This window comes from Stegastes partitus, unplaced genomic scaffold (genome assembly GCF_000690725.1).
Source record: "Stegastes partitus isolate 25-593 unplaced genomic scaffold, Stegastes_partitus-1.0.2 Scaffold356, whole genome shotgun sequence".
Taxonomy (NCBI): domain Eukaryota; kingdom Metazoa; phylum Chordata; class Actinopteri; family Pomacentridae; genus Stegastes; species Stegastes partitus.
In genome coordinates, this window is record NW_007578087.1 from 91,533 (window position 1) to 118,346 (window position 26,814).

Genomic DNA, 26,814 nt, shown 5'->3' on the forward strand with positions numbered 1-26,814 from the left:
TAAGAACTATTTTAAACTACATGGCCACAAAAAAATCTAGCAAACTTTATTTCCATCCACCTTCAGCACACTATGATGAGTAAAAGCTGCAGTAGTTGATTCACTAGCTTCGATTTCGCTCTTAAAAATGGAAAAGACAGAAGCAGAGGGTGTGCGAGTGTTATGTGTGTTGACTCGACAGGGATAATATTAAATACCACAAGCTGATGCACAGCAGAATAAATATTTAAAGGCAGTACAGAACGCTGGAGAGCCTCGCTGCCTTATATCCCATTATGTTTTGAACTGTCACCTAGCAGCAGAGTTTAGTTTTACTTTCCTTTTGCATAATTTAAGACATTTCCATCATAAATTGATGCAGAAAAGGAGCAGACTGGTGCATAAAAATTCACCAGTTACCAAATTACCTATAACCCCAGGATTTACACATTTTACTTAACGTACATAAAAAGAAAGAATCTGACAAATATGAGGCGTGAACTTTTTAAAAAAAAATGTGGTGAATTGAGGTAAAATGACCCTAAAGTCATGATTCATGTATTTACTTCTAAGACTTTGCCAGTGGATGATTTTTTCTGCACTGCATATGACGGTACAGGGAATCACACTATGTTTCACTGACCTTATTTTGTCCAGTTGGTTTTTTTGAAGCACTGTTGCCTCACAGCAAGAAGGTCGTCGGTTCGCGTCCCGTTGGGGGCACCGGAATCTTTCTGTGTAGAGTTTGCATGTTCTCTCTGTGCAGCGTGGGTTCTCTGCAGGTTCTCTGGCTTCCTCCCACACAGTCCAAAAACATGTTGAGGTTAATTGGTGATTCTAAATTGTCCGTAGGTGTGAATGTGAGTGTGCTTGGTTGTCTGTCTCTAAGTGTAGCCCTGTGATAGACTGGTGACCTGTCCAGTCAGCTGGGATAGACTCCAGCCCCCCGTGACCCTAGTGAGGATTAAGCGGTGTATAGATAATGGATGGATGGATGGTTTTATTGAACATAACTGGAGGTTGACTTCATACAAGTTTATTTCATTTTTATAGCTTGAAAATGTCTCTCCTCAGCATCACGTGGCTCCTCTCAGGCTCATTTGAAACAAATCAACCTAAAATTCTCATACTTCTGAGCCGGAGTGCCTTAAATTAGTTGTTTTTTTAATTTAAATTCAAATTTGATTGAGAAACTTTTACAGCAAAAGTTAAGAACTGGCTAAAAGAAAAACAAGAATGTGCCCACCTATGACATGTATAAGGTCCGACTGACTGTGGGTTGTGCCATTGTGTGTGCATGTGGGGGATTATAAGTTTATAATGTCGTCTGTGTTGTTTTTGTTGGTCCTTTGTCTATTTTTACTGAAAAGCCCAACCAGGGACAGGAGTTGAAAATTGGCTTTATGTTACACACTCTATATGCAATCCATTAGATGTTTTCTCTGTAAAAATGCATGGTCCCTGATCAAATAAATAAACAAATGAAATGACATAAATTAGAGGAACAGCTGCTCTCAGCCAATCAGGTCTCATCCTCAACATTCAAAACATCTTAAACCAACAGTCATCATGATCACCTGGGGAGTCATGAAAAGTCTGCAAAACAGGTTGGATTTTAACAAACCAGGTGTCAGAATGGAGGAGTGTATTTATTTGATGCACGTGACAAAAAAAAAAAAAAAGTGGCGTACAATTTTCCTGCTAAAATCATAATTAGTGAAGCAGCACACACAGACGTACGGTTTGACCTTTAATCAATGCAGAAAAAGATCAACAGGAGTCACACTACAGAGGAGAAATAATACAGAGGGTAGGTACTGAAAAACTATTATTTGGAGACAAATACACCACATTTTCTTTACAATGGATTATATGTACATATTAAACTTGTTTTAAGCGAAACAAAAGCTTTTTAGAGAAAGCATATACCAGTGAAACATGATCCGCCCTTGATAATTCTCAAAAGTTAATGTCTGCATATGTTTTATACAAAATAGATTTTCAAAACAATATTTGGGTAGTGCAAATATTTTTAGATTCAAGCTGGTTGATTACTTTCACAAACAGTTTGTGTGTGAAAAAGACCGACTCCTATCCTATTCACAGTATTACACAATTTGACCAAAGCCATCACGTTAGAGTAAAAAAAAATGTGTTGGAAAGAAAAAAAAAAGAAAAAGGAAAATGAAAAAAAAAAAAAAAAAAAAAAAAGGGGTTTAAAAAAAAAAGAACTGTACATTTGTCGTATAGGAGCTCCTTAGTTTACACTGACATAATGCTGAATTTGTGTGTATTTGCTTTGGTCACCTTGTTGTCAAACATCAAATAGGGTTTTTTTTTTTGTTTTTTTTTTGTGCAGTCTGGGTGGACCGATAACTGTTTCCTGAATATCCTGAAAAAAAATCTGGCCTGCAGAGATAAAAGTTATACGTGAATCTCCTGTATGCAAATAGCTTATATCGGAAAAATAAAAAATAAAAAATTGAAATACGTAAGAGAAGTAAGCACATAAATGTTATGTGAATGGTGATAGATTATCTGTATTTCTATTGCATATTCATTTGTCCTCCTCAAAAATGTACAAGAAGGTAAACGGGATACATTTTTGAGCAAGAAGAGGCAAGTGTGCGATTTCATGTATATATTTATGTATATATATTTATGTAGATACCTTTTTTAAATGAACAGCAGCAGCAGAGATTTGGATACACTGAATGTGAAAGTAACCCACGAGTAACCCCTCTGCAGTTAATGAGGATGGTTTTTTTCCACTATTTTGAATAAACTTCAAAGAAAAATAACAAGCGTGTGTTGTATGAGCCGTAAGTATGAAAGACGTTGGTGGCAGCAGATTCTTCAAACTTTGCTGATGTATCAACTTGGCTTCTTCTTCTTTTTTTTTTAATTTATTTTTTTAATCCCGCACAAATAAACGCCATAAAACACAGAAGCAGACACGTGTGGGGGAAATCCAAACTGGTTTTGGTTCTTTGTGTCAGAACTAAACACGGACAGCTACATACTGTGTGAATCATTAAAACAAGCCGAGCGTGGGAGCTGTTTAAAATTTAGAAAGAGTGCTTTTTTATGTTGGGACAGAATTGCAACATTTTTTTTTCGTTTACCACTGAGCACTTTGCAGATCACTTCACATACATATCCAATTATTTATAAGTTTGTCTTTAATCTGTCAATAACTTTTCTTTTCAAGTTAAATGAATTCTTTTTCCACATTCATGTAAAAACCTGGATTAGTGCTTTAAACAAAAACAAACATGCCGGGCTTATGAAACATGCCGATGCGGAGCAGACAACCTCGACTGACTGATGAAAATGTTGCAACGCATTTCACATTAGCGCTTACGCCACACAAACAAAGAGACAGACCTGCATTAATGTGTGCGATTACGCAACACTATTGTGTTATGAATAAAGCTCGGTTATCACTCAATAACGACATCAATCCAGTGGGCTCGAACTCAAGATGATTGGGGACGTTTCCCTCTCATCAGCAGACTAATTCATAAGCTTCACTGCTTGGATTTGTTTCTTCTTTTCACACAAATACTGACCAACTTTCAGCATCACTGAAAACAGACAAAACAGGAGTTTGGCACTGAAATAGTTCCCAGAGAATAAAGGATCCATTTTGCCTGCCTCCCCAGTCAGCAACGCTTCACTTTCACTGTGACAGGACTCTATGAGGTGAACGATGAGAAGTGCTTTGAAACGCTGGGGCTCGACGACGAACAGACAATCAAATAGACATACAAAGGTACTAAAGACACACAGACATCAGGGCAAGTTGCCAACGGGGCGCTGAAGGATCTCAACAGGAGAGGGGGTGGGGGTGGGGGGTCAAAGGGTATCAGCAGCTGTGGGAGGTTTACAGGGCAATGAATCTGCCAGCGCCCGATCCAAAGTGCTGTATACACAAGCTGTCTATTATACAAACTGTTGACTTTAGGAGGAACACTTGAACATTTTGGCAAATACACGTACTCACTTTCTTGCTGAGCGCGAGATGAGGAAGAAATCGATACCACTCGGGCCTCTACGATAAGCTGTAGCTGGTTAGCTTAGCTCCAGCATAAAGACTGGACCCGGGAAAACGGCTGAGCTCGCTCCGTTTGGAGATAACTAAATCCTCCACAGCTCAGCAACACACGTTTTACTCAACAGAAACAAACTATGACAAAAAAACAACCCTTTGAGGGCATTCAGCCTTTATGGTACGTTTTGTGGCCGGGATAAGTTACATCTTTGAAACCTCCGCTGGTTGCCTGGCAACTAGTCCTGGTCATGAAATAGCCCATCATTCACCATAAGAGGCTGAATAGTTGGTTTAACGGGTGACTTGAGCTGGTAGATGGATTTTGTTACCCTTCAACAGAACCGAGCTAGCTGTAAGACGGCAGCATCAACAGGGGGTCAACCGATTATTGGTATGGCCAATTATCACAGCCCACATTTTTCTAATTACTGGTATCAATTTCTGTATTTAGTAGGTATTTTTTTAAGTGCTCCCGAAACAAATTCAACAATGTGCTACTCTGAGCTACTAACACAGATAGATTTGTGTTAAAAAGTTCTCTGTAGATTAAACTACATGAATACATCACTACAACTCAAGTTTGGAGTTTCTCACTTTTGACACCACGGCTTTCCTTCTAAGTGCAAATATATACTGATTACAAACATCAGTTATCAGTCTCCTCGATATCGGCCCTGAAACACAACTATCGGTCGACCCCCGAGTATCATCATTCAAATCTTTTTGCAAAAAACTGTGTTGCTGTATTTCCCAAAATGTTCAACTGTTCCTTTAACAAATATAGCAATATAATAATACACAGGCCTTCGATTAACAAAAAAAAAAAAAAAGGTTATCCGAAGCAGATGCCTATTAAGAGCGAGGACATAATGCCGGAAAGAATCATCAGAAGCAGAATCATGGCTGCATTTTTACCAAAGACTGTAAAAGAATTGAAAATGTGAAGGACGGTTATTTTCCAACCAGTTTGAGCCATATTAAAAACACAGAAATTAGTTTTCCTGATTAATTAAAAATGACAATCTTGCAAACACAATAAAATACGCCCTCTCACTTGTGATTGGTAGACGCAGATATCTATCACATTCCACTACTGGACTACTGGGGCAGGAGTGGGAGCTAAAAATGAAAACGAAAAATGGGCTACTTCCTAATAGAAAAAGTTCTAACTTCCATCTAAGGTCATACAGTAAAGACTGGTACAGTGTAACAGCCTTTCTTCACAGTCTTTTAAAGCCTTTAGCAGAGAACAAAGTGCTCAAATAGCACTTAAGGAGTTGTGTGCGGGAGATCGCATGAAAGGAAGCAGGCTTTGAATATTGTTTCATAACAATGAGGATCATTTCTACACATAGAGGATGGACTGAGCTGCCGCTTCTAAAGATAAACACAGCCGTTTGAAAAAGGAAAACTTGCAACTGCATGTAATATCAAAAGTACAATCAACATATGATGAAGGTAGAGCGTGACAGGTCAAAGAGGAGTATGGAAGGAAGAAAATGGCTAAAGATGATATTTGAAGCAAAAAAGGCACGTTTTTTCCCTTTTATAATAGACATGTGTAAACCTGGAAGAGGTGGCTTGTGGGAGAAATCATCCTTTGACTGGTGGACGTCGGTTAACAGTTCCACGCAGTTGTTTCTTGTGTCCGAAGTTACTCGATCAAAGCAATGAAATATGCTTTTCAGATGACTAGAAAACAAGAGTTTCTATTTTCCCCCCTTGTGTGACTGAAACATTTTGTTACGACCTCCTATAAAAACTAAAAGTGGAACATACAGTCTAGAAGCCTACTTAAGAGCATGGTATTAAGCTTTGTTACCTCCTCAGGTAACAACGACCTGGAAAATTGTATAAACTGTTATAATTTGAAAATGTAGAAAATACTATCAGAACCTGTACATAGATATTTGTTCTATCTATTTTAGATATCGTTCTGAATTTGAAGGTAAGAAACCTGAGACGACATTGATGTTAGCCTATTTTCTCTTTGTGATTATCTTTTATCTTACAAACGTTTCCTATGCTGTTATTCACTACATCTTACTGATCAACAAAACAAAACGTCTTGTGCTCGCTGTCTGGGATCTACGCAAATGCTTCTGCTCTATTCCCCCAGACCCGCGAGCCAAGTTGCATACTCGCTCCCAAAAACATCATTCACTCCTCGCCTTGGATCCTCAGTCCTTTCATCGTCGCTCTTCTTGGGGGAGGTGGGGTGGTTGGTTGAATCGGGCTGGGAAGGTGAGGTGATGTGGTGGGATTTTTAAGGCATTGTGTCTGTTATGGGGATCAGTCATCTCTGGTGGAAGAGGAGAGGTTTCACGCTCCCGGCTTTGAATTTTGGTAACTGGTTGCTGATGATCTCTGCCAGCATCTCCGGGAACTCCACGCTCAGAGATTTATTCACAAAGGTGTAGAAGCAGAAGCTGAGCAGTCCACCGACCATCTGCAAACACAGCAGAGGGAGGGCGTGTTAGCCGATAATTAACATAAAACACGTGCATTTCAAAAGGAATGTCTAGCAGCTTTCAACCCCGACCAGCACTTAACCCTCTGAACTCGAAAACCTGCCAGCAGATCTGAAAGGCATCGTTTTTTTTTTAATCGCCAAAATTACATCTTCTATCAGAACCAGGAACTCTTTAAAACAGTCAGATCTAAGCAAAAAATTGGGATATTTCAACAAAATCCCCAAATGCATTCTGTAAAAGCCAAAAGATTTACTTTTGATGCATCCGAAAGCTATCAGTGACTCAACTTGAATCGTGACGAAAATTCTGGGATTTTTTGGCTGAACTGCAGACTGTGTTTACACAAAGAGGCAAGATGTACGTAGCAAAATATCTGTAGTAAGGAGGACCAACATTTTTTTCATTGTATTGGTAAAAAAAATTGGCACTTGCAAAATTGGTGTACATGCTGATTCCACTTTTTTGTTTGCTTTTTTTAATTTTTGGAAAATTAACAATCAATCAAATTCAAGTTTTGTTTTCAGTGAAAAATGAGCCCACAGTGAGTAAAAATGTGGCAAAAAAAATGTGTGCAAAAAACACCTACAAAACGTTTGGGGTCCAGAGAGTAATTCATATCCATGTGATGGACAAATGCACTAAACTGCACAAGCACATTTTCAAACATTGAGGGCAATGATGAAGTCGATGATCTTTTTATATCGTGACTGTTAGTCATAGATAAACGAATAAAAGTTTGTAAGTTGCACTGTGAGAATAACGTTTTACAAAAGCTGTTTGGTGCAAACAGTTTACTTTTGGCAAACATTTCAATGGGAAATTGAGAATAGAGTGTTTTTGATGGAATATAAGGATTTTGAGCTTAAATTTTGTTAAATTTACCAACTGAGCGGCACATCACACAATGACGAGTAGAAAGCTGAAAATCCATCAAGGCTGTCTGTTTTTACAGATTCCAGCTCTGACAAATCGTGTCATTTTGCCCATGTTTAAAAAGATAACATACCTGTCAAACAGCAGGACGTTTTGGGGGTTGACACGGTTAAACTAACAAAGTAATCCGATTAATCACAGACAGCAGTTCACTGTTTAAGGATTCACTGAGAAAGCTGCCAACTACAGCCTGTCAATCATGACCAGCTGTCAACCTGATGACATCAAAAGGGTTTTTGTCATTTGTGTGCTGGGTCCCCGTACCTCATGCATGGAGTCCAGTAGCTTTGTGAGCTGGTAAAAACGCTGCCAGTTCTGGCTGGAGTTCTCCTCGCGCTTCACAATGGCTTTGCCCAGTTCCTTGATGTACGACATTCGAATCTCATCGAACACCGCCTGGCTCTTCAGGCCGTCCTTTGGCACTGTGGGAGAGGAGAAACTCGACATTAACTTTGGAGACAGACATAAGGAGGACGTACCAGACTCCTAAGTACCAATACTTCACACTTCACACTCCCAGTTTTAAGCTATAAAGATGGAAGGGCATTTTTAAAATTATAGTAAACATCCATGCTGTGAAGGGTCTAAAGGACACAGGCCCTATAGAAAGAATAGCACACTTGAGATAGCCATGCAGACTGCAAGCTGAGTTTTGCTTGAATGTAATTATTTATTCTCAGTTGGCACCTTTAGTTCTTCTGTGCTAGACTACACTTATGAGAAAACATGATTCAGTGTTCTCCACTTCTGCAGTCAATCGGCTTCTTATTTATGATAACTGCATGCCAGTTAGTCACATAGAAAAGTGCTTTCCTGTGATGTACTGTCCTGTACATCCATTAAAATCAACCTTCTAGCAACTGTAGACAGTATTGGATTGAAATAATGGCTTTTGCAATGATTGCATTAACACAGGCCTGCCTTCAACATGTGATAGAGAGTCTGTAAAACGTTCTGACCTGTGCTGAGCAGAAGCAGGACCTTCATGCACAGGTACTCGTCGTGGGAAACCTGCAGCCGGACAAACTCGCTAGAAATCTTCAGCATCTGCTCGCACTGGTCGGCCATGTAGGGCAGCTTCATCCGCTCCCTGTGTGTTCAGACAGAAACAGCTCAAAAAGCATGTAAACACTTCTCTCCTTAGATTACAGCTGATTTGTACGGCAGCTTGTGTAGTCTCAGCTAGGAAACGAAGCAGCTCCCTTTAATATATCTGTGGACTTCACAGGTCTGCTGCTATCAATCTGTGGATCCTATTTAAAATAATTCCTCCAGAATTCAGTGTCATCTCAAGATTCTTGACCAATATTCATTAAACCACCAACAATGGCAATGACAAACTGTCTGCTGTAATTAAACGCAAATACAATGATCTGACAAAACACAGGCTGTAGCTGCGTTTCATTTGGAGGCTGACTGACAAATAGAGAACATAAACTCATCAGGCATTAATTATGATCACGTTAACTTTCAGCTTGTGATTGTAAACAAAAAAACGAAAAAAACCAAAAGGCCTATTACAGCCCTGAGCGTGGTAGCTGTGCTGACGGCTCACTGCACTCAGAGCGGAGTCATCAAGACTATAAGAAGGATGAAACACTGATCACTGACGACAGCTGACAGACACGGTTTGATTCTTGGGAGATACGGTGCACGACAGAGAGCAGAAAGCTGCACGTAAAGACTTCAAACAGATGTATATGGTGGCAAAGAAAAAAAAAAAAATCAAAGACTGGGAAATACCACATCAAGTCATGTGAGACACTCCATTTGGTAGTGAAAGATCACTTCCCTCGAAGAATGTGGAGTAGACTTAATTCAAACATGTTGATCTAGTGCTGCTTTTTGAATAAGGGCAAACAAAAATGGTCAGGCTTGCAGACTTAATGCTAAACGATACATACTCATTGATGACGAGGTCTGGTGCAAAGCACAGCATGTTGCCGTTGCACTGTTGGTAAGACCTCCAGCCCAGACCAAAAGACATGAGGAAGAGCCAGGAGCACTGCAGCAGAGTCATCTGGTCATCCAGGTGCAGATTCCTGAATCCTGAGAGGAAGGACGTGGAAATACTTCAATCAACTGCTAATACAGTCGCAATGTGTGCAGTGGCAATTTATAATGTAATGAAAAAACTGTAATCAGGTAAAATCAGATTCTGATTGAAGCAACTACATTTTACCTTACTTCTAAACATTTTTTTGTCCAACTGAGCTCCAACAATCAGTTTCACCCAGTTTGCTGAATGTGCCCACGCGTCAGCTTAGTGCCAGGTGGAGCAGATCCAGATGCAGTGTCAGTTTACACAAATCAAAGCAGACAAGACACCTGTTTTTCACCACACCAACACATTAGAACAGCTTCTGTCAAAGTAAAACGTGACTGCACATGACAGCTGCATTTAGGGTTGTAGGTGCTGTCACACAACACCTGAAACACCAAACAATGAAGACAGAACAAATTACAAACTTGGCTTTGAGTTTCGTTGTTCAGTGGGTATAAAGCAGCGATTTACCTAAATCAGAATTTTTTCAGTCAAACTGTATTTGACATTTTATTTCAATGATTTCTTTTGCAGATATAAAATGCCGATCTACCATATAGATTTGTCAGACTACTGAACCACACATGTATTTCTCATTAAATAAAGCTCTTCTAGCCTATTTTTTTTAAATTTTACTCTAAATCCACTGTAAATGAATAAACAATTAACTGAATCTGGACCTGCTCCCTAGTGGTAAGAAGGAGACAGCATAAACACAGTAAAGAGCATTTAGAAAGCTGGTACACTTAAACTTACGCCTATATCAACACTTTACGGCTGACTACAGCAAGGTAATCACCCCTGTTGCTTGCACTGAAGCTATATGTGGTAACATTACTTCCTTACACACTACAGTCACATAGTTCTCACAACAATGGGCCTACGTAACACACAAGGCCATGTTCATTGAAGGTAAAGGCTCAGCTGATAGCAAAGAGCAACACTCCACCTCGGGTTTGAACTTATCTCTCACCTCGAGCACACAACATGCTGTGAAGTGGATGAACAAGTACTCAACTCGAACAATCTGAGTGGAATGTGGGATCTACGACTGATACGTGGAAGCACAGGCTTTCGGGGGGGCAGCCTTTACGTCAAGTGCTACATTTAAATACTGAAGTTCACACGTAGAGAGGTGTAAATACAAAAAGACCCATTTCATGGCAAAAAATGTTTTGAAAACCTATTGCGGCTGCAGATTTGCCTCAATGTATCACGTTTCCTGTTTAAATACTCACTCGTACAAACTTAATCTCACCATTTACACTGCCTACCACTAACCTGGCAGAGCCTTGGCCCACTTGACAGCAGAGATGACCTGTCGGCCACCCAGCCTGTTGAGGGTGGTCATGAGGCGGGTGGAGGTGTCGGGCAGGGTGCTGTCGTAGCCGGCGTAGATGGTGTCCGGCTCTATGGCCTTCAGCAGGGACAGCATTGTGGGAACAAGTTGAGGCATGCACTTGGGCACAAGGGAGCGAGCCTCAATTGGCGGAGAAGGTGTCACCTCGGGCGGGTTGCTCATGTTGGCGCCCTTTAAGCGATTCAGCTTCTTGGTTTTGCGAGCTTCAAAGGGGGAAACAGGGATGAACATGAGGGGAAGAGTTTAGTCACACAAAGCGAAGAGGTAAACAGGAGGAAGAAGCAATTAACACAACCTCAAGGCTTCCCTGTTTGGCATAATCACTGCGGTTAATACGTACCTTCCAGGTTCATGCCTGCCATCAGACACTTGCGGAAGCGGCAAGCTGGGCAGTTCTTCCTTCTAATCTTGTCTATTATGCAGTCGTTCCTCCCAGCACACAGGTAATTATGCTGCCCTGAAGCACACAGAAAAAAAGGATTTGTCTGTTATTTACTTTTATTGCTGAGCCAAACACTGAAGAATGAAAATCTAACGAGCTGCATCACAGTCATATACTTCGTAATGATCATGGGTCAAACCTAAAATCGTGAAGACTCCAGCGTTTGAGTGAACTTGTGTTACACGCATTAGTGACAACTGTTTATTGCAGGCAATTAATAAACAAATAACGGCTTTGCACCTTCCACTGCTCTCTTGAAGAAGACCTTGCAGCTGCCGCAGGTGAGAACGCCATAGTGGCAGCCTGAAGCCTCGTCCGAGCAAACCAGACAGATCTTATGACCCCCGCTTTTTCCCTGCGTGGATGCAGCGGTGCCCCCTTCTTGTCTGGAGGTAGAACTGGAGGGAGAAGGTGGAGACAGAGCAGAGAAATGCAACAGATATTTAGTTCCTGAAATCACATTTTGCAAAGTTGATGCACTGACATAACCAGAATCCTACTGTATGGCAAAAGTGTCAAATTATCACTTGGGTGTGCAGTCAAATTCATATCAAGGTCCATACTGTGGGTGTACAGGATGCCGTTTTGACAGCTTAGTCCAATTCCTAAAAGCACCCTCTGAGTTTTTCAGAGTTCAGCTGTAGTTCATATTTACAGGCTGGCACTCAACCTTTAAATAAATAAATTAACTGCACAAGTACACTTCACATACATACGTATACTGCAGCATGATTGAATGTGTTCCTTGTGCGCATTTTTCCTCAACTTAGCTTTCAGTCCGAACATCTTAAGTGAAGAATAGTGAGTCCCATTGTGCTCGTTTGGGCCCTAAAAGCCTAAATTATCTCAACATCTGTGGTCACTTCCTAAATTCGGTGGTTGTCATGAAACAGCCCTTCTTCCTTTGATTGAACCGCAAATGTTTCCAGACCCAGTCAACGCTGGACAGAGATGCACGTTATCACAGCTGCCACTAGAGGACGTCAGGCTTTGCTGCATCCATGCGCCAAAGGTCTACACCCCCTTTGTAGCCTAGTGGCCACGGCAACAACAACAACAACGCCCACACTGAGAGGATATTGAGCCTGAGACATGCAATAACTCTGTCTGTCTGTCCACGTCTGTACACATCTGCCACCGCAATGAAAACAAGCGGTTTTATTTGATAGGAACCGCTGTAAAATGTTGATACACACAAACACACTTAGGCAGATTTTAGCTGTGGACCTAAGTTCACTCTTACAACAAGAGGGTATTAGCATGAAAGCAATCCTAGCAGTCAGTGGGTATCGCAGGATGGGAAAACCTAAGTTAAACATCAAAGTGTCAAGTAGTGACGCGGTCAGCAGCTGGATAGAAAACCAAAAAAATACACTAGCAGGCTGTCTATCTATGGCAAGGCTGAGAGCTTTCTGCGCTCCACTGCAAACACACTGTGGTCAATAAGTCTGGCTGTTACGCATATTCGGTACAACTGGGTGGTAGTTAGTGAGCCTTCACTTCCTGAGTGTGTTTGACCACATTGTTCCTTGCAGCTTAAAGAGTCTTTACCCTTCAGCCTTGTTTTGGTTGGGAAATGTGGATGCCACAATGTGGGGTGCTCACTAAACACCTCCTTCCTTGTCCTGTGAAAGGTGAAACCTGGGGCAGGCTTACTTGGAAACACACGGCGACTATTTTAACCATTTCTAATAAACCTGATGGAGGTCTTTAAAAAAAACACAGAACACTCTGCTGAGACATTTCAAGTTTTTAAGAACAATATTATTCAGTCACAGTCGAGATGTATCCTAAAGACTCAGCCATTTATGACTGTTTGAAGAGGGCAATCTGAGCAGAAGCAACAATATTATAAATAGTTACAGCTGCAGTGAATATCAAAGAACTCTTTTTTTAGACTTGAAAATTGGATTCAGCTTTCTTACTCAAAAAAAAAAAATCTCAACCTACGCAGGTACATTACTTGCACATACAGAAATGGCATTAATCACTCATTTGCAAAAGTAGAAATAGGAAACATAAAACTAATATTTAAATCAAACAAACCAGTTTCAGAATCACTAACAATGAAACTTCAAACCAAGTTTCGGTAAGGAAACAACCAATAAAACTGTTTTTTTCTTTAAAGCTGATCGTGTGTAGGACCGTAGGTAATACTAAACATGTTTTAGGTTCAGTACATGTGAAAGGAGACAACAGGGGCTCTTTTACTTTTTCCTTTCACCAATTACACACATGAAAAAATAGTTTTGCTGTATATATGTGTGTTAAGGCAAACTAATCAATATTTATACATTAACAATGACCTTTTTGTGAAAGAGGTTGCTCACAGCTACAGTCCAATAAAGAACTACCACTCAGATCTGCTACTCCACTACAAAGGGATTTTTTTGTACATTGGATGCAACTTTACATTTTGCTAAATTCTCACTGTTATCTGCAGCAGCAGCTCTTTTCAGCAAAACACCTCTAAAAACACCCTGTATGCTCCCCGACCTTAACCAACATAGTAAAGCTAAAGATACATTTATTTCCCTCAGCAAGCAAAGATGACCAAAATAATATCTAAAAGGAGGGTGAAGATTCAGAAAAATGTCCCCAAATAAATATTAATGTTGTTTCTCGTGTCTACTGGCTGTGTAAAGCAGCCACGGCTTTCCAACATGCAACTTCCCAACTGTTTACAGCTTTATATAATAAGTCAATATTGTATTTAAAGCTTGTTCCATGGTTTACAGGCTAAACGGTTTCACTGGCACATTTGAAAAGAAAAGCCACTAGCAGAGTGTCAGAAGCAGCAGGAAAAGCTTGAGGATGGCTGTGGATCAGGAGAGACAAGCCTGGGAACTGACTGCTCCTTGTCGGGTCACCTGAATGACGGTGTGCTATCACTAATGATCGGCCCAAATGCATCGCCAGATATACAGATATGTAGACGTATGATAAAACAACAGCAATATGTGCTTGTGATACACGCTTCATTCGTAGAAATCAGAAAATTGTCCGTTACGATGTTAGATAGTGTCACCACAATGCATCAGACGCTAACTGCCACAAAAGCACATAATGAAAACGCAAAGTACGGTTGCATGAACAAACCCCAAGTGTGCTCCCTTGCTCACTCGTATACAACTAATTATACCCCTTGATAATGATGTGTGCTACTCCCTGTTGCTCTCCCCACTGGATGCTGAAAAGGTATCTCAAGGTGAGCAAGTCCGCGGCCGCCTGAGCCCCTCATCATCCCCATCTGTGCCTGCTGACCTCCCCTGACTGATCGGCTTCACAGTTACTGCTAACAGACTTTATTTTGGGGTATGCACGAAGGTCTGTGCGGGGGTCCGGTGACACTCGGTCCTGGCCAGCCACTTGAAACCTTAACCTCGGTGCAGTGTGGCAGGTTTGCTCTGGTCATCCATGTGCCTCCAGAATTTCCTTAGCTTTCTTGTGATATGTACCCTTCCTTTATCCTTACTTAGTATATTTCTATTTAATTTGGGTTTTTTTCCTTGTTGTGCTGACATTAATATTGTTATCCTTATACTCTGAAAAACAGGACCAAGTGACTAAATTAAAACCAAGATAGTTAAAGTCAAAAAAGCCTTTTTTCCTGCTGGTCTTTATTAAAAGTAGGTCAACGATAAATAATTACTATTGTCATCTGAAAAGGAACATTTTATGGTGAAAGGTTTGTCAGCTGTGTCGCCCCACCCTAAATGTCAATATCACACTTCAAAGCAGGCTTCACTGTGACAACATAGCACTATGCAAAAGTATTAAGCACTAATATATAAAGTGATTAAAATAACTTTCATGCCAGATATGGTTTTTAATCAGTTATTTTTACAGTGCGGTTAACACAAAATAGAAACATATCCAACTTAAATTAAATCAATATTTGGTGTCGCCACCCTTTGTCTTTGCAGAACAGTTCTGTTCAGTATAGCTGCACACACTTTTTCAAGGTATTGTGCGTTAGCGTTGTTTTAAGCATCTTTGAGAACTCCAATTCTTCTGTGAGTTTAGATTTGAGAGGTCATGGCTGTGAGGGGCCCACACCATCTGTTGTAGGACTCAGTGCTCTTCTTCTCACTGAAGATAGATCTTAATGATTCTTGCTGTATATTTAGGGTTTGGATCTTGCTACAGAATGAATTTGGGACCAATCAAATGTCTTTCTGATTGTACCTGATTATGGATAAGAATCAAAATAACGTAAGTGCCTAAAGCTTTTGCACAGCATTGCATGCACACACACACACTCATACAAAAGCCCATCAAGCCTCAAAAGGAGGGCGTGGTGACCAGAAGGGTGGGCGGAGGAGGATAATTAGTCCCGAGTGATGATGATGATGATGATGATGATGTAAGAGGGTGCGGAGGGGTAACCAGTTTGTCCTTCACTAGCCCACTGGAATGGTGTCAGCAGGACAGCTTTACTAGAAGGCTTTAGACTACTGGTTCAAATCCAATTACTGCAGCCACTATACGTTTCCAACAACAGCAAGCCTGCAATGAAGTCACCGCTGTCCACTGCTACGAAATTCAATCAGGAATCAGCTGATGAAATTCAACTACGCCATAAGACAAGCTACAAATCTGTTTTTGTGGATTGTCAGACACAAACCACTCAAAATTGCACGGCAATGTGGTTTCCTCTTTCTGAAACCATCTGTTGAAGTGAGTGTTCGCTATCAACAGGAAGTTCTCGCATTCCCTCAGAGTTTACTATCGGTCAGAGCTCCACCGCGCCACAAAGGCAGAGACACCCCAAGATGGGCCTCGACTTTAACAGGAGTACCGCTGAGAAAAAGCTAAGTCTCTGGGAGTGTGATCAATCGGCCTGAGTTTTAATGAGGCAAACCACGTCACACACTTACGATAATACCGGTGTCCCAGTGCCCTGCTTAACAATTCATAATCCCCTTTCAGCCGTGAGCATCACGAGTGGCTTGGCAGGCCCCTACTCCATATTACCCCACCGTCTTTGTCAGTTCAGATGAGCAGCCGTTCAAGCCATTTCATGACAATGCCCAGCTATTGTTCTTTTTGGTTGACAGATTGTTTTGTGCTTGTGCCTTTATTCCACATGTTAGCCTATATTAACCTACCTGACCTACATTAGAGCCAACCAGTTCAAATGAGACATCCTGCTGATTTTTCCCCCCTCTCATGGTTATAACAACTACCGATACAGTTTAACTGCAAACATCTGCACATCTTCATCAAAAATCTGTGAGCGTGAGGAGAAGAGTAGAGGAAGAGTATAAGGAAGTGCTCCTTCCCCGAGGTAAGAGCCACCAAAATAGAAAGAAGAACTGGTCTGCACGCTCTGAATCATTCTCACATGCAGAACAACAAGACACGCTCTATGAGGGAGTGGAGAGACTGGGTTTTACTGGGCAGGCCTTCTCTAAAAATATCTGCCTTGTGTGCTCTCCAATTATACCAGTATGTTTATATAGATACATTACATTTGGGCAACATCTTCACTCATGAGCCACGCTGTCAGAGCAAATTAATACAATGGAGACAGACCACCCTTTGGTGCAGTCTTACGTCAACATAAAGTGTTTTTATGGCCACTGCATTGGTTCATTATACGGGCCATTAGCGAGGAACATGTGATTGTCTGTAAAGAGCCATTGTCTCTTCCTTTATGCTGTACTGACAAACCGTTTTCAATAAGAGTGATGTTTAGTAGCCCAAAGCAGTAACTACTACTTGGCTTCAAACACCAGAGGAGAAAACTAAACTTAAGTCATGACTGAGCACAAGAAAAACAGCCCCAAAGGACTTGAGTTTCCATATTAGTTTCCATAATAGGAGCCGTTAGCGACTGTGTGTAGGTGGGAGGTGGCTTCCTGGCCTGTAAAATGAATTGGAGGCTGGCTCCTGCTACTGTGTACATAACCGTAATACCTTTAGCTGGATACTGCTGGATGTGGGAGGAACCCACTCCCAAAGTTTGACTCTGCTGACTCAACAACTGTACAGAAAAGTAAGAAGAGCACAAACAATGCACACACTTAGCTATATCCTCTTAGCCTCAATATGTGGAATTCCTATAAGCCTACTCAGCGTGAAAACACAACAAAAAAGTAAATATAGAAAAAGCAAAACTGTGGTTACAGGGGAATGCAGTAATAACGTTAAAGCGACTGGAATGGCAGGCATTTGATCTGGTGCATTCACTCGGCGCCAGATGTGGGGAGGCGGGAGGGAAAGTAGGTCAGAAGAGTGAGAGCTTCACGGCATTGCTCTGTGGTCCGCCTTCCTGCCTGCCACAGCGCTCGTGACACACCCACATGCACACACATGCACACACCTCGACACTCGTGCATAATACACAAAGCCAACAGACACATACGTCGCACACACACACACACATACACACAAGTGGAGTCATAAAAGGTGATTTACAGCAGCTGAAAGCTTCTGCTGACAGTCAAGGTCTCTGCCCTTGGTTGCAGGAAGCAAAAACAAGAGACGGACGGACAAAGAGAGACAGAGAGACAGACAGAGAAGCGAGTGAGCCAGAGAAAGAGGACAGGCGAGCGAGGTGAGGGGTGTGTCAGAGCAAGTCTGAGCACTGACCAAAGATTGCTCTCTAAACACAGAGCAAAGACAGAGCTCGGGAAATTCATACGCTGAATGTAAGTGGTGTATAAATACATATCGCTATATATAAATGTTCTAAAGACCATAAACTACTCATGTATCAAACCAGGCCCCGAACCAAAGCTGATACATCTGACAGCTGTGACAGACACCCTTTTTACTTCGCCAGCACCACTTGAATCTACGGTCCGGCTTTACTCGAAGCCCTCTAATGAAAGCATATCACTTGCTGCAAGGTTAACAAGTCTCTATACTCTAAGCTGAGACAGACTTATTACCTGGTAAACGCCCAGCTCCTCTATTAAGTTCAGTTAGTCATCAGGAAACTCACATGTTCGACAGATTTCTACAATGTGCTGCAAGCATCTGCAGCTGCCAAACAGCGCCGCAGGGGCACAAATCACACCAACAAGGCGTTACAGAGTACTGGCTGATATGTTCACAAAGATGGATGTGTAAGCTTACATCTAAAATATGTCAGCTGTTTATCTTAGGTATGATTTGAGGAACCGAACGTGGAGATAATGAGAGCTATGATAGAGAAGAAGTCAGAAAACTGCTTTACTGGGTTGGCTGAGAGTCTATTTTCAATTGGTTTCCCTTCTGAGCTTTGTTCAGCAGTGAGTCATAGACAGTTTCCAAAGTAGACTCACTATTCCCACATGTGAAATTCTCTGGAGTTTTACCACCTTGGTGAGATCACTGTCGGATGTGCTCTTGCCCAGGCATATTCATTCAGCGCAGTTCTGTCTGCACAACAGACTTTAGCTCAGAAGGTCAGAGTTACTGCTCAAGTCTGCCTATGCATTATCAATCAGTCAGTGAATATTTGAGAACTAGCCCATCCCACTCCATGCTAAAGCCCATAGTGATATGTTTAAATTGCTTGTTCTGTCTGTGCAACAGAAAAATAACTTCAAAATTTTAAGTTTGCCATCACGCAAGAAAGAGACGAAGCCTTACTGCAGAGAAGTCTAAACTGAGCAAAGTTTGGTATTTTTGCCTCAAAAGTGAAATAAACAAAACATTGAGTATGACTTTGGAGAGAGGAAACAGTTATATGTGCCGAACAAAAACTGAACTAAAGTTATGAATCCATCTCCACTGACATTACTTGAGGGAACGGCTGAATAAATGGTCCTTTATGTGTGCGAAAAATCCTGAATCATACATTACTCAAATATGCACATAAAGGAAAAACTAGAGGCTGAAGCCACACAACACTGCTTTGTCTGCATGCGAGATGTGAGAACTGCTCTATTCAGTGAGCCAGTTTTACTACTCCTGCAAATAGCATTCCTCTAGTAAACACACAATTGATTCAAAAGCCGTCGAGAAATTCCAGTAACTTGCAGCGTGCATCGTAAATGGCAGATTTAAAGTTCACGTGATCCACAGTGTTTAGTATTCTGACAAAAAGTCAAAATCAGACAGTATGAGTTAGGTTAATAACAAAATGAAGCACTAAAAACGAACAATGTTCTTAACAGTGAATTTCCCTGTTGATTAAACCGAAAAGAGGTTTAAGTTTGGAATAGTCTGAAAGTAAGAAAACATTGGTTGTAATCGTTTTGGGCACCAGAACCATGCATTTGGCTTGTGGAAGTCTTTGCTTTTACCAAAGTTGAGTAGAAGCTTAGCTTGTGCAGTCATTCCTGTGAGGAGCTGCATTACCTTTCAACCCCATAAACAGAAGGCTCGTTCCAGGCATTTTTGGCTGGGGTCACGTTTTTACTCCCTGTGGGCTATTTTTTCACTGCAATATAAAGTCCTGCACCTCTATGGAAACAGCAAACCATGGCTACAAGAAGAGAGAGCTCAAAAGTGTCTTTTGTGCAGCATGACATAGTTATAACGCCCTAAACCATAATAATAATAACAATAATAACTAAGTTGAATTTCTGGGATTATTTACTTTCAAAGAACACCAGCAAACAACATGTTTGGGATCTAGTGTATTCTGGTGTCATCAACATTGGACAAAAAGAACTACATATCAGCAATATTTTACTGCTTATTTTTTAATTTGTTTCCATGCTCATCTTTTGTGTGCTATACATAAACACAGTCTGCACTTCCTACAAAAAGTCTTTTTTTATCGTGTGACTGTTGGTCCCACTGAGTCATTAATGGCTTCTTGGTTACAGAGAATTAGAATTTTTTTGTTTTTTAAAGAAGCCCCTCAGTGCAAATGTAGTATTTTTGATCATGTATAAATGAGACATTTAGCAGAAATTCATTTTGTTTAATCATCACAATTTTCAGCTTAGATTTGGTGAATCTCCCCAGTGGAACGGCACGTCATGGATGGGTACTTCATGGACTGTCAGAGAGGTAAAAATCCAACAGTTCTTTCTGTTTTTACAGTGTCTGGCTCTGGTGTCATGTTGGCATTTTTTTAAAGGTTATAAGTGTTTCACATCCGCCAGTTGGGGCTCGGAGGTTTAAGTCTGAGCAGAATCAGAGTACCTGCTGGTATACAATAATACTGGTTTGTTGAGTGTGGCTAATGTTAGCAGTGCACCAGCAGTGCAGTAGCAGTCTTGCAGAATGTGGTCACATATTGCGCCAGTCAAATGGTTACATGCCAGTTTAATCTGACAGTCTACATAAAAACTTATCAGCTTTTTTTTTTTTTTTTTTTTAAATCAAAATACTTTCAAACCTTGCTGTCATCTGTCCCACTCTCTGCCTTGCTGGTTTACAACATTTGCTTCAGAAGGAGGTTATTGGAGAAGGGGCTTGCTAACAACACACAACAGTTGACTGACACATGAATAAAATATTATTAATAACTTGCATCCACTAGTATTTCTAGTGCTGATTAGTGAGGGTAGAATTATTTAATTGGTCAGTTGACTAATTTTACACAGCTCTACTAAAGACAAAGGTTACATAAAGTAGAAAAAATTCCACAACAAAGCTGTGTTATCTAATTCAGGAACTGTGTTTCCGCATTTTCCTTTAATCGCATGCAGGTATTTCTTTTCAGAGCAACTCAGGCATAATCAGTTAATTTCATATGGTCAAACCAGTTGTCACCTGATGAGGGTGTGTATTTCCCAAACAGAAGCAAAGCTGAGCTACTCTCAAGGTGATGCATTCTTCATTTTGTGTGAGGAGGCAGTTTATGAGTCAGACCATAAACCCGAGTCTAACCGTACAATGGCGATGCACAAAATTAACTTAAAGGGTATGGCAAGCACAAATGATGTGCAATTTGCATTATCAGTACTCTCACATTAGATTAATGTCAGAAGTCCTGCACAAAGCAAAGCAGCAGATTCTTTGGCTATTGCAGGTGAGCTAGTCAGAGTCAACACAAGGTCCTCTGAGGCACACATTTTAGCAGGAAGCAGCAGCAGCAGCATCGCGTGAGAAGATTTGACCTGATGCAAGCTGCCTGACAACTACTGAACCACTGGAGCCCAGCGCTCAGCTAATTTCAAGCCACTAAATGTCACACAGGTTGAGCTGAACAAGTGCCACACAAAAACAAACGCCCACTCATTAGGGAGACATGCACAGAGACATGCTCAGTTTTCACACCCTTAAGCCAGTGACCAAACAGCCACACACACAATAATTTGACCTCACACCACATGGACAGACATAATCCTATGTTTAAACACACACACCTCTACAGAGCACAAAGATCGGGGGATTAGAGCCTCGTGTGAAATGAAGATGAGGTGTATCTCGTGTTTCTACCCATCTGTTCCTTGCTTCCCAAGCAACGGGCCAACTGTTAGACAGTCGGGAAGACGGTACCAAGCATTATTTGCACAAGCAACACAAGCACGACCACATCGGTGCCTTGGCTGACATGACGCTCTTGTGCATGCCAATCTCTGAGCTGATCAATCCCCGTCAGATACAGAATCAGACAGGCGTGAATGTAAAAGAGACACAAACAAGAAAGCCTCTAAGACGGTTGATTCTGTCACACCACTATTCTCGACTAGGCCCCAAAGCCACATTCACAGCTGAACCCATAAAAACCTACAGGGCAGCAAGTAATAACTGTACAAAAGACACTTTGTGGGGCCATGTGCAATGCAAACACTGTAGCTCGATACTGTTGTTCCTCTGAATCGGAGCTCACTGGTAGGAAATCGCAGCAGAATCTAAAATTCTGAATGCAAAGAACCTGATCAATCAAGAGAACGACAGCCTTTTTACTTTTCCCTACAGAGAAATAACTTCTGACACTACAGGCCTGAGCAACCTGCTACGGCCACAATTCATTCATCCCTATTGTTGAATGAATGGTCTCCGTCGCTTCTTAGGGACGCATCTGCTTTCAGTGCAGACAGCTCAGATCTCAGGTTTATTTTTGGTATATTGTAGCTGGAAGACATGCCCAAAACAACCCCATGAAGCCCCACAGAGGCCCAGCAAAGACAACACGCTGGTAAACTGGAAAGAAAGAGACGCTCGGATAAAAAAAACTACAATATGGAAAAGTGTTGTCCCTTCTGTGGCATTGGAACACGCATAGACACACATATTAATGCACAGGCTTTCACAGTCGGGAAGAAAAAAAGATCAACTGTCTGACTTGGATAAAAGTGGAATTCCCCTGGCTTTTTAACAGCACATCCTCTCTCCAGATCTCAGCGCTTATTGCTTGTGCTGCAGCCATGTCCTGTGGAGTCCATGAGCCCGTCTCACAAAGCAGGATTAGAGGGTTAACTATGTAAGGGGTTAACCCAGGAATTTTTGCCAGGACGATGGCTTTATTTTAAATCAGGCCCCATTGCTATGGTAACCAACACCGCAAACCAAACCTGCAAGGAGCAGTTTTTGTTCAGGCTTATCAAAACATATAAAACGTCCACCTCCTCATATATCAACGGTGAGAGTCACCATTCCTACAGATTCACACAAACGGGTAAAAATACTGCACCTTACAGGCCGACAAACCACAAAATGTTCTTTCTTTCGATTATATAAGAATGTTGTTTTCCTTTTTATAGAACCTAACATGTTCTGTGCCCCAACGTTGTGATATGACCAGCTTTTTAATTAAAACAAAAGTAAAAGGAAATGGAAAGAAGCCCATCATTTCACTGATAGAGAGCTAATTTATTTTTCTACCACCATATCTTCGAGGCTTTTTATTTACATATTTCTACCATTTAATGCACTTTTAGCCAAACCCAATTCCAGGCTACTTAACATAAAAAAAATAAAATAATGCAGTCATAAAAATAATTAAATGAAAATTCATAGAGTATTACTTCTGGCGTTTGATAATAGCATCATAAACATTTTCCTCTGTTCTAGTCATTATAAAGTATGGCTTTTACGTTGTTGAGTCTTTACTTTGGAAACTGCCCATCTTGATTTTTCCACCACATGTACAAATTTTCAGTGATGCATTAACGAAGCTGCATTTTATCTGATGACATTAGATGTGAGTAGCGGTTTGTTGGTAACTCATAAAGTGGAAAATGTTGGACCAAAACCAAACGTTGATAATCACCTCTGTCAGACCGGTTATCCTGAATCGCCCCAGTTTGATTAGTGAAACCAGATAACAGAGTCTGCCTGCTGTGCTTTGAACAACATGAAGAGAATATAAGCTGTTAATTATTATCAGTGGCAATTAATAATCTTGTAAAATGACGTGATGTAAATAAGAATGACTTGCAATGCCTTTAAAACAGAAGGTGAGTGTTGTTTTTAGCTAGACAGGCCCCATTGCTCTTTCTGATCCTTTGTTTACTGTACTCAGATTACACGAGCTTTCAATGAGACCTGTTACAACACTGAAACCGTTTCCTAACACACAAGGTTAGGAGCAGGTGAACAATAAAATAGCGTAAACAAACACTTAGCAGCCAGCAGTTTTAATTTATGATAACCGCCCCTGAACTGAGCATCCGTCAGCCACAGACCTCTTTGAGTTGATATTATTTTAGGTGAGCTATTTCTATAAATGTAGGTGGATAAAAAAAAGAATTTAAACGTCAGTATGTGTATGCCGGGATCAACAGAAGCTGTCCAAGTAGTGCATAAGCACTCTTCCCACAACAGTAGCACATTAACATTTTTCTATCTGTCAATCCCATGCAAAACAAGAAAGACACTCAGATACTAAACTTACAAAACACAGAAGAATTATTCAAGAGAAGACAAAGTTACACTCAGCAACTACTTTTGCAAAGTTTAGAAAAGAAAACCAAGATTTGCAATATGTGAAAATCAGCAACAAATATTTTCTATTTGACAAGTTGCCATAAGCTACGTTCATTTTATGATTGTAATGGATAACACTCGAGTTAAAGGTTTAGACTGCATGGATTTAGTTGTGAAACTTGCCAGGTATTATCACTTATTAAAAGGGATCTGACTAGAACAAAAACATTGCATCATATTTGACTGGAACAACTCTAAAATGTTTCCTCATCTCAGTGACACAAAGGCCAAAGTATCTCGTTTTACTCATTAATAATCAGGTATCAAAATTGAAAATAACAAACATTCTGCTTGTGATCTAATTGAGAAACTACTGAAACTGAAAAATTGTGTTGAGTATTTGTTGGCAAGAAGGTCATGACCGGGCTTGTTGCAAATATGCTGGAGGCCACAGGTCTGTTGGACTAACAGTAACACATCCGGTCTCTGAGCAAAGAATATTGGATGTTTGGTGAGGGTAAAGTACGACATAGCTGGGATTAACAAATTACAATATAAGCTTAACTTAGTGAAACTAATGGAAAGTCACATCACACAGCTCCCTAATGCCTTACCTGGCAAAGGAGGAGGGGAAGGAGGGAGAGCTTGAGAAAGCCTCACTGGCCCTGTGGATTGCCGAGTTGTCCCCAATGCCTTGGCCTCTGTTCCAGACCCCACTAATGGTCGTTACTGGGAGATACAGGCTGGTCACTGGCTTCTGATCCTTCTGCTGCTGAGCTTCATTGTTTCTGGCGTTGACTCCAAAGTGGTAGCTCTGTCCTCCTGAAGTACTGACCCCACAGATGGAGATGGGGTTGGGGCCGGGCACGTCTGCAGAGGACGAGCCACTCATTTGGCAATAACTGTGGCCTGCAGAAGTCTTCTCCTGTTTAATCACACCAGGGGTGCAGAGCTGAATGAAGCTGGCATCTTTTTCTTTTTTCACCAATGCAGACAAAGTGGTTGTAGACGTTAAGGAAGCAGTTGTGGATATGCTGGAGCTGGACTGATCTGGACTTGTCATGTTGCTGCCATTGAGGGCAACAGTGACTCCCCCAGTGGTGTTAATGCTCTCAACCACAGCAGGCTTCATGTCCCTCTCTGAGCTAACATCACCAAGCAAAGAATCATCTGTCAGAGTGGAGAGAAAGGCATCATCCCCTACATAAAAATCTGAGGGGGACCCAGTGAGGTCAAAGTCTTGAAGCAGGTCCAGAGCGTTGTCACTGAACAATTTCTGGTTCACGTCCACATCTTTCCCAATCCCAAAGGGATGATCGAGGTCAATGGGGTCCTGCTCTCCTTTATCCATGGAGAAATCCTCTGTTTTCATAGGGAAGAAGTTAGGATCTGATCCCCCAATAAGTGAATCCATGGAGGACTGGGTAATGTCTGTTATACTGGCCTCCAATTGGGGCAAATTTTCTGCTAAGTTTTGACGCCCGAAATTAGTGGAAGTCTGTGTCTGAAGTAACTGCTGCTGCTGCAATCTCTGATCTTTGGTCAGGCCCCTGGTCTCTGGGCCGTCTAACAGAGAGCCTAAAGTGGCAGTGAGAGAGGTGGAGGTGAGCTCCTCTGGAAGGGGGGTGTTGCTGAGGCCGTTAGGCACCTGTCCTGGCTGCATCAATGGGCTGGATGGAAGAACGACAGAGGTGACAGAGGTGGCAGAGGTGATGGACATGGCACTGCGAGGAGCCACTTTCAACAGACCTCCCTCCTCTGGGCTTTCAGTGTAGACAAGTTTGCTTAAATGGTCATCTCTTCTGTATGCTATCTTCTTCACTCCACCTTTGTCCATCTTGTAATTTTGAGGGGGAGGAAGAGAAAGAGAGCGTTCACACAGTGCAGAGAAAACCCATTAAAAACACTGAAAGGGCATCATCAGATGTGCAGAAAAGCCAGTGCTGTTACAGTATTATATGCTTTACAATGGCTTCGGGTTACTCTCATGCAGAGAGGAGGTAACAATAGTTAAGTCAGCATAAGACAGGGGAAAGTTGCCTAGCATGCCCCCCTGAGCGCGCTTGATAGTTAGCCAAGCTTAAGGTAGCAAGCTAACTACGCTAGCTATTCCTAGAAACAAAGTGTTCGTATAAATGCATGAATAGACTTACACAGATTTTACACACTGCAAATCAAACAAACCAATAGCACAAGTCCGACCACATACTACACACAGAGACCAACAAAGTTACAGAAGTCTGAAATATGCTAACGTTAGCTTTGTGCTAACTGTTGGTATGCTAGGTAGCAATGTGGCTAACAGTCAAAGTGGCTACGTGCCTACATTTCACTCGAATGTCGTTGACACTAACGTTAGCCTGCGTGCTAACGTAGTCCTTTTAAATGCATATTTGGCGTTACATTTGCAAGGTTACTGTCTAGAAGTAAACAATGCATCGACTCAAATGCCAATAAAGTCTGATATTTACCCTTGAAATGACTGGTTGCTGATATGTGTCCACAGGTCGTCTGTCAACATTGTTTTGGTTGAAAGTGGCAGTTCACAACACGCTGACTGACTCTGTTACTCCTCGGACGTCGGATCGAGGCTACATGACGAGTAAAAACGACAAAACACGCCGAGCTGAGTTCGTCTGATCCGTTTTCTGTGTTCCGGTTCGATCTAGCTGTGAAATGTCATGCAAAATGTTAACGTGGCTAAGCTATGTGGATTTGTGGCTAGCCATTAGGAAAGTAGGCGCTAACCTCCAGGAAAAACAT

General features: G+C 41.4%; 1 protein-coding gene across 1 annotated transcript; it reads right to left on the reverse strand.

Moving 5' to 3' along the window:
• Positions 1-1,716: 1,716 nt before the first annotated feature.
• On the reverse strand, positions 1,717-26,814 carry nr3c1 (nuclear receptor subfamily 3, group C, member 1 (glucocorticoid receptor)). The gene is given in 9 exon segments (XM_008284365.1): positions 1,717-6,482; positions 7,705-7,862; positions 8,400-8,530; positions 9,345-9,489; positions 10,766-11,047; positions 11,185-11,301; positions 11,527-11,684; positions 24,666-25,888; positions 26,523-26,814. Coding segments are annotated over 8 exon segments (2,556 nt in total). The 5' UTR covers positions 26,523-26,814; the 3' UTR covers positions 1,717-6,140.